Genomic DNA, 8,767 nt, shown 5'->3' with positions numbered 1-8,767 from the left:
TTACAAAACGATTGATTGAGTGTTAACAAAGTTTATTGATCAAAAACTGTATGTAGTTTATTTAATTGCATTATGGGTATTTCTAAAATACAATTTTTTTTTTGCAAATCTTTGTACTCATTGTAATCTTTCTACTTAGATACCTCACGATCTATCATTTCTATCTTAAAGTTGGTAGCATATTGGTCGTCTTCAAAAGTTGCAATGTGAACTACTAATAACACGAAACACAAACATCCTTTGTGATGTACTAATGTAGTTGTTTTCCTGGATACACATCTCAAGACCAGCTTACCAGCACAAACTTTTAAAAGATCTTTGGCAGAGAGTTAATTTTCAATACCCACTAGGATGTTTTTTTACCTTTCCTATAAATATTGACATCGAATGAACTCTAAATCCTTCCTTACTTGAAAACGAGTTCACCAAAACAACTCTCTAACTAAATGTCATCAAAACAGAAAAGAGCAAAGCGAATAGAATTTTCCGCTTTGCCGAACGGAAATAGAAAATCAGCCGCAGAATTCATACAAATTTCCTGGAAACAAGACGAACAGCGGAACTGAGTAAATTGAAAGTAAAAAAAATAAAAACTAATTGTCCTCGATTACTTTTTTTTCTTTATTTAGGTGTTCTAGTGACTAGCGAGATTTTCCCCGGGGGTCGTTTTTTATTTTTTCCTTGTAGTAATTTCTTCTCGTAGCCGAAGACGGAGTAGTATGGCAGCGGCAGCACCGTCGAAGACACGGCCAGCAAATCTGGAACAAATGATTAAATATCTTAAAGTCAAAGTCAAAGTCAAAAGTCAAAATTTTTTATTCATCGTACAAATATAAAATTTTCTGATGAACGTCAATTTTTACAAATGACTCTCCGTTCGGATAAGGGGGGGCTCTTTCTGTCTAATGTCTTAATGTCATTTTGTATGAGGTAACTGAAGCGTAGCGGACTAGTTATATGTTTTATTATGTAATAGGCCCTGGGGGATGCTTGTAGCACTTAAAATAAATAAAGACGTAATTTATTTAGACGTATTTTCTCACAATTAGTAGAAAAGGAAGAGGAGGTTTTCCATAGACAAACATATAAGTAAATAAAAAATCATAGACATAGTGTTGCTAGCCAACATTACTAACGCAATTAAATAGTATTTTTCGAACACAATAACGTGATAAATTATGAATGAACGTTATACATTAATAAATAGGCTTTGGTTAAAAAAAATCAGTCCTTTAAGCATTCTAAAATTACTAAGTAATATCTGGATTAGTTGGAATTACCTAATGACCAGGTGGTGCAGCGGTCCAAAAAACAGGTTGTTGTGTAAAAGGTTTTAACTAAATTAAAATAAGTTTTAAACTTTATGCAAAAAATACACTTCCCCTTCACCGTAAGCAACAAGTGACCAATAAACTTTCACTCAACAGTTTCGTTGCGCCATATTCCTTTTAACATATTTGGATTAATCGTTCATACAACTGCATATATATACCAGTTTCTGCCAGTTTCAATAACACTATTTACCGATACATGGCAGTTAATTTCATACGATGTATATGAGTTATATTATTTACAGTCAGTGATCCAGGTAGAGTCAGCGCCACCACTGAAGTCTTACGGCAAAATCGGGAACTAAAGTGCCTATACTATCCGACATTAAGTTCTATGAGTGCAACCAAAGTGCAAATTTATTATTATTATATACTACGTTGACTCTAGTGACTCTACTTTAGAATGCAACTTATTTTATGTTAATAAATAATAAGGACATAACTGCTGCACAGCAAGGACTAATGTTTTTTTCACGGGGGTCATCCTAGCTTACGGAAAATGAAGTCTCAGAGCACTCGGCTGTCCAATTTCAAAACACAGTAAGCGCCAACTTTTAAAAAAAACGGGTCTTTGATTTATACATTATTTTAGGCGATTCCGCACATTCCTGCATTGTCAGAATATCAAAAAACGGCTTAGAAACGAAAATAAAATTTCTAAAAACCTAGTAACTCCACCCTGCGAAATCAAAAATGCCACGAAAACCATTTTAAAACACAGTAAGAGCCACCAACCATTTTAAAACACAGTAAGTGAAAAACCGGCCAAGTGCGAGTCGGGCTCGCGCACAAAGGGTTCTGTAGCAGCAAAATTACAGTTAAATCAACCTATCTCAAAAACTATAAGAGATACTTTGATCAAACCAAAAATCGTTGAAAGAGTTAATTAGCATGCATCACCTCTATTTTTTTTTGAATTTTATACCCCGTAGTTATAAAAATAGAGGGGGGGGACATACTTTTTACGACTTTGAGAGCTGATATCTCAAAAACCGTTCACTTTAAGAAAAATGTTTTTTAGAAAACTTTATATCATTTTAAAAGACCTTTCCATTGATACCCCACACGGGTATGTACATCGAAAAAAAAAATTTCATCCCTCAGTTACATGTATGGGGGGCCCCACCCCCAATTCTTTTTTTTACTATTTAGTGTCATATTTTTGTAGCGGTTTATACAACACATATTCCCATCAAATTTCATCACTGTAGTACTTATAGTTTCCGAGTAAATCGGCTGTGACAGACGGACAGACGGACAGACGGACAGACGGACAGACAGACATGACGAAACTATAAGGGTTCCGTTTTTGCCATTTTGGCTACGGAACCCTAAAAATGACTTACTAGGTTTTAAAATTGTCAATGGCGCTTACTAGGTTTTGAAATGGTCAGCAAAGGTCAATTTTTGCCCGTTAATTTTAGTAAGTCACAAATGGCATACATTATTACAAACACTTTTTTCGAAAAAATATCAGATATTTCAGAACCTGTATCTTTGAACCAATGAGACCTAGAGAGGTGAATTAAAAGTAGAACACAAGGAAATTTTGTCTTCTTTATAAAAGCCATAGAGACCTTTCTCGTCAGAACCTTTCTACTAGCCCTATTTTGCATAAACCAAAAAAAACTCAAACATTGTAAACTAATTTTAGCTCAAAATTTAGGAAATATTGTCTAATTTAAGGCAGCCATAAATAATGTTCGTGTCAGACATGCCTTCTTAATATGGCGATTTGGTTCATTTAGATAAAACTTAAAAATATGCCGGTATTTCAGCTATTACTTAATGCGGTCGTGTAAAAGTGCTGCAAAATTTGATTTATATTATGTGAAGGATCCAAAACATATAAAAAAATAAAAAACATATAAATTATTACGTTATTATTGCAATTTCAATATACTTTACTTGTCTTAAATTACACAATAATGGCTCTTACTAGGTTATAAAATGGTCAGTGAGGGCGGTTTTAGGGTGAGAAAACCATTTAAAACCTAGTTAGTGTTTTCTTTTGTGCATTACAGCAACAATATAAGTCATATTTAAATGAAATAGTATTGTATGTAAAGCCTAGGTTCTGCCGGTTCTTTTAAGCTTACATTCGTTTAGATATGTATCATAGTTTTACCAGGGCATTCAAATGAAGGGACAAAAACGTTTTTTGGCTCTCCTGAACATTTTGTCTCTTGGCTGTTACTGTGTTTTGAAATTGGACAGCCGCACTGCCTCCATTCTTTTTTCAATAAAGCTAAAGTAACAAAATTTTATAGGTAAACAAATATTTAACTAAAATATTACCTACTTAAATACATTTCAGTAATAATTGCCTGTTTATTTATTCATATTTATATTTATCTATTTCAGAGAATTGAAAGTGGAAAGGATATCAGTATGAATTAGCCTCCCTAGCCATATTAGACCCCTGAGAGGCGTGCGGGCAGCTTGCAACTCGCATGTTGAGACAACCACACCCAACTTGGCCTGCCTCGACTCATGGCCACAGTTAGCTCGGATACGGTAGGTCACATTGCAGAAACGATTGGTACAAAATTAACTATATATTTACAAAAATGTTTCATTAATTTATCAGTTGTCAATCACAGCACGCTACATTATTTTTATAACAAGTCGTTTATAAAAATAATTTAGAGTGCTGCGATATTTTTTCTGTTTTTTTTTGTGTGCTTACATGAAAATAAAAGACGGATCGTCCATAACTTACTGAGTGTAAATGCGCATTTACGATGTCAATATTATTGTACAGTATTTTTTTTTAACAATCTTGGTTTTTCAATTTGCTTTGCTAGTTAGGTGCCAATTTCTCAATTGTCGGTTATCTAACCGACAGGGATTGATTTATAAATTAAATGTCATCTCCATATAAAATTCATGACAGTTGTGTCAAAAGTAAACCACTACTCCCTGGTGGTGCTCTAACCAAGAATGAAGAAATTGGCACTAGACCTTGTAACCGTTATCCGACCCTTAAGCAACGGTACTACTGTAGACCTTCACTGTATTCAAGGCTACTTTGTCCACTTGTACCGAGCAATCAATATTTACCTACTAATATTCTACTAAACTACCGTTTTGATAAATTAATTCAATAGATTTTGGACCTTAAATATGGGCAACAAGGATTAAATAAGGTTGTATTGCCTGAGTTTATCTGAACGCTTGTAAAAAAATAGTTCAGGATGTTAAAATCAAAATAAAACAATGTTTTCAAATTGATAAATCCTACACTGTGAAATATAGTGAAATTGTAGATGCTTATTAAAGTAGATATCAAAAAACTCGTAGGCATTTAAATAGTTTCGTTCAAAATAAATTTTAGCTATTACAGTTTATGAAAAATGTAATTTGAATTTCCCATATTGTGTTACACAATTCGTGTTACTTTGTAATACTGTATTATTTTAAAAATCTATGAATTTCAAAAGCCAATAATATATTTAGCTGGAACAATTGTAAGTAGGTATTTAAAAAAAAACACATTTTTCTGCTGGTTTCCTGTATGTGCTCATTTTGCAAAATCAAATTTCTTTGTCATTTTACAAATACATTATAAAGTATTTTCCCAGCGCATCACAATATTACCAAAACTAATGATATAAATATAAATAATGTTATCAATTCCTAAATGAAATATTTAAAAAAATTGTGATTAATACCTAATTGGTGTCGGCATTTTGTAAATGGAACTTTTTCATTGCTCGTGAATGTATGTCTACAGTAAATTCATACCAACGTATTAAAGTGAATAGTGGAAGCCGGTTGGTATTCGAGTAGCTTGTTAAAACGGGGCCAAGTTAGACACTATTGTTGAATTCTGAATACCTATAATTCCTGAGTGCCACAGGACAACATTGTACAGTGAATAGACTATCTGAATGTTACCAAACTATGTTCATTAAGATCATGCTGTTTATTACAAAACTATTTTATTTAACTTTCAGGATGACTAGTCGTTTTTTTTTTAAATTATAACAGCAATATTCATTTTCACCAATACTAGCCCCGTTAAACATTGTAATATTATCATATCTTTCCAGGGAGAAAGCGGTAAGTACTTACCTACATTATAATAATGTTATAATTGGTGTGTTGTACAACCTAATGACATGTAGTGTTGCGTTTGCAAACTGACAACGCCCCTTTTGTAAACGGTGACATCTGACAAAATGCCTGCGACATATCTAAATTATTCGTAATGTGCCGACTAACATTTTATCCTAACTAATATTATAAATGCGAAAGTAACTGTGTCTGTCTGTCTGTCTGTCTGTCTGTCTGTCTGTTACTCTTTCACGCCAAAACTACTGAACGGATTTGAATGAAATTTGGTATACATACGGTCTAGACCCTGGGAAAGAACATAGGCTACTTTTTATCTCGGAATTCCCACGGGAAAACTTTTTAAGGCGAAGCGAAGCGCTGTCTGTATGTTACTCTTTCACGCCAAAACTACTGAACGGATTTGAATGAAATTTGGTATACATACGGTCTAGACCCTGGGAAAGAACATAGGCTACTTTTTATCCCGGAATTCCCACGGGAAAACTTTTTAAGGCGAAGCGAAGCGCTGTCTGTCTGTTACTCTTTCACGCCAAAACTACTGAACGGATTTGAATGAAATTTGGTATACATACGGTCTAGACCCTGGGAAATAAGATAGGCTACTTTTTATCCCGGAATTCCTACGGAAAAACTTTTTAAGGCGAAGCGAAGCTCGCGGGAACAGCTAGTAAATGAATAAGGTTCTTTTTCTCAAATAGTAATTTACTGAGAACTTTCACAACTTTTGTAATAATAATAATTAGGTATAATCAGAAGACATTGGTGCCGAGTTTATTCCCTATTCGTACTTCAGCTGTGCCATTCCGCAGGTAACCGCTGCAGTGTTGGAGGGTCCTACACAGCCTGCGTCGACGCGACGAGTGGTTATGAATGGATTCAGATAGGGGATTGTTCATTGATTCATTTATAAGTTACATATTAGAGTATGCTCTATAATGAGTTCAATATAAATAACAACATGTGGGGATATCTGACGCACGGCCGCTGATATATATCTACACATAAACTTAGAGCCAATTCTTAAGTAGCCTTATACGCCTCTTTATAGGCAAATACATAATAATATGTACGTATGCTTACGTTAAAAACCCCCACCTTAGGTACCTCTATTAGGTATATCAGGCTTATCATAAGATTTCGTAATAGTTTAAGTATTGTAATTATAATCTTGTGAGTTTTCCTTCATACATTAAAATATAACCTACCATAAAAAATACAGAAATAAATTTAATAATTTCTGCCTATAAATTTTAATATAAAATGCTACTGCATTTTGTAAAATAACGATTCACGATTAACTGTAAATTGACCTTTCGCACGGCAATTTATAATTCCTACATACCCCGCGCGTAAAGCAACATAAAATAACTTTTAGTAAGTATAGGTAAGTATATTTTTATATTTTTTTTACAATTTCACTTTTCCTCTACACCCTTGAAACAGGAGGTCACTCTAACTCTAGGTTGAGAAAATGATGTTTTGGAGTGCTGCTGTGCTAACTGAAGGCTTAGCACAGGGCGCAAGACGTGACAAAAGTTTTCATAGCTTTCGAACCAGAGCGATGTGAGTGAGCTTTTGTCACTCGATGCACTAGAGATGGATTACTCAAATATCTCGTAGGTGTATTAAACGTACCGATTGCATTAAAGCTCTTGTTTGATCGTTTTTTGTCAAGCTAGAATAAAACTCTAGTCTACGGTCTATAGGTTTGAGAGTTTGTCAAAAACGATAAAAGTTTACGTTTTCTCGCATACTAAGTGGCGCCTCTATGGGAAACTATCACAAAACTTTTGACAAATAATATATGCAGATAGAAGAAAACTTAAAGTTTTTTCGTTTTCCTAATTTGCAAAACCCGTACTAGAGGCCCAGAGACCCGGGATCCCACAACCAACCCTTCAGTGGGTTGATCCGTGCCTACACTTATTTCAGTTTAAATGAGTATTCGTGTTCCGAATTCAAAAAATAATTACAAAAACAGAAACCCATCCGTGCGAATAATTGCAAAACGGGAAAGTATCGTGTTTTTGTAAGTCTGATGCCTGTTTAAATACACATTGTATGGTTGGTATTTGATTTATAATTTACTAAGGTTCATCCAGACGTAAAACACGAGGCAGTAAAGTGTAAATTCCCGGTTTAAATATCGTAAATACACAAATACTTATAGTAAAATTGGTATAAATAAACAATTCCATTCGATTATTGTCGTAAATAAAAAAAATTTAATTGCAAGTAGTTATTTCAGATACAACTTACATTGAGAGAATATGTACACATTTTTAATTAGGTAAATTAACTGAAGCTGCTTTGTAACAAACCCACTTTTACAAGTAGGTAGGTATATTGTTTTTAAGTCTGTATGAAAATCAAAGTTTATGTTTGTGGTCAAAAATATTTAAGTTATGTAGAGCAATATTTATAGATAACGGTACGGAACCCTTTATGTATGACCCGCACTTGGTCGGGTTTTGTTGCTCTCAAAAAGAACAACAACTACACCTACTTAGGGCCTTTGTCACAATGTCTGGATAATGGCTACCTGTGGGATTAAAGACATGCTGTAACTCTCTTTTATTAGACATTGACAGCATGTGGGATAGATACACTCACAATGCTCACAGGTACCCATTATCCAGACATTGTGAAACAGGCCCTTAGTATATATTATTCATATTTTAGTAACATAAAGCAACTAACCCGGTTTCAAAACATTGTCGGAGACCCTCCGGTACAGCATGGCCGTCGTCCATCCGGAAAAAAAAACAAAAATCACGGAAAGTAAACAAAAATTCATGCTTCAAACAACGCGTATGTACCAGGATCGCAGGGCGCGACAGGAGCTATATTTCAACCTATATTTATTTGACACGCTTCCGTGTCGAGGCGCGCGGTGAACTCGAATAGACGCGAATAAAGTATCGAGTGTATCGGCGACGGTCTCGATACAGCCGGCTGGCATTGGAGCGCTCGCGTCGAAAATCTAATATGAATACGGTTTTGGCAAATACGTGTGAACGAAGGCGTGTGGTACCGTTCGATCGGATCAGTGACTTTTCGGTAAATAATTTACGAGTATATATGTCTTAGGGAAGCTCTGTTGTCGGCACAATTGGATCTTCGGAAATGGATTACATTTGTCGTGTTGTTTGTCTGTCTTGTTTGTAAAAGGCGGGGCTGGGCTTGTTACGGGCCTGATTTAATTTGTCACTGTTCTGAAGGCTAATGAGATAATGCTATTTCTATGCACGTTTCGTAGAAATGAGTTGAATAAATTGAACGTTGAGCTGGGTAGGTACTCCTAATCGCGTTTCCCGAACCACCAACATCACTTGAAACTTTCAAGGTGTTATGTG

General features: G+C 34.8%; 1 protein-coding gene across 1 annotated transcript; it reads right to left on the bottom strand.

Annotated features, from left to right (window-relative positions):
- Positions 1–602: 602 nt before the first annotated feature.
- On the bottom strand, positions 603–8,460 carry LOC105385690. The gene is made up of 2 exons (XM_011556110.3): positions 8,112–8,460; positions 603–758 (listed from the first exon to the last, which is right to left on the bottom strand). The coding sequence occupies exons 1-2, from the start codon at positions 8,206–8,208 to the stop codon at positions 622–624; spliced, it is 234 nt and encodes a 77-aa protein (XP_011554412.3). The 5' UTR covers positions 8,209–8,460; the 3' UTR covers positions 603–621.
- Positions 8,461–8,767: the final 307 nt, after the last annotated feature.

Source organism: Plutella xylostella, chromosome 13 (assembly GCF_932276165.1).
Source record: "Plutella xylostella chromosome 13, ilPluXylo3.1, whole genome shotgun sequence".
Classification (NCBI taxonomy): domain Eukaryota; kingdom Metazoa; phylum Arthropoda; class Insecta; order Lepidoptera; family Plutellidae; genus Plutella; species Plutella xylostella.
This window is presented reverse-complemented; position numbering and strand designations above follow the sequence as displayed.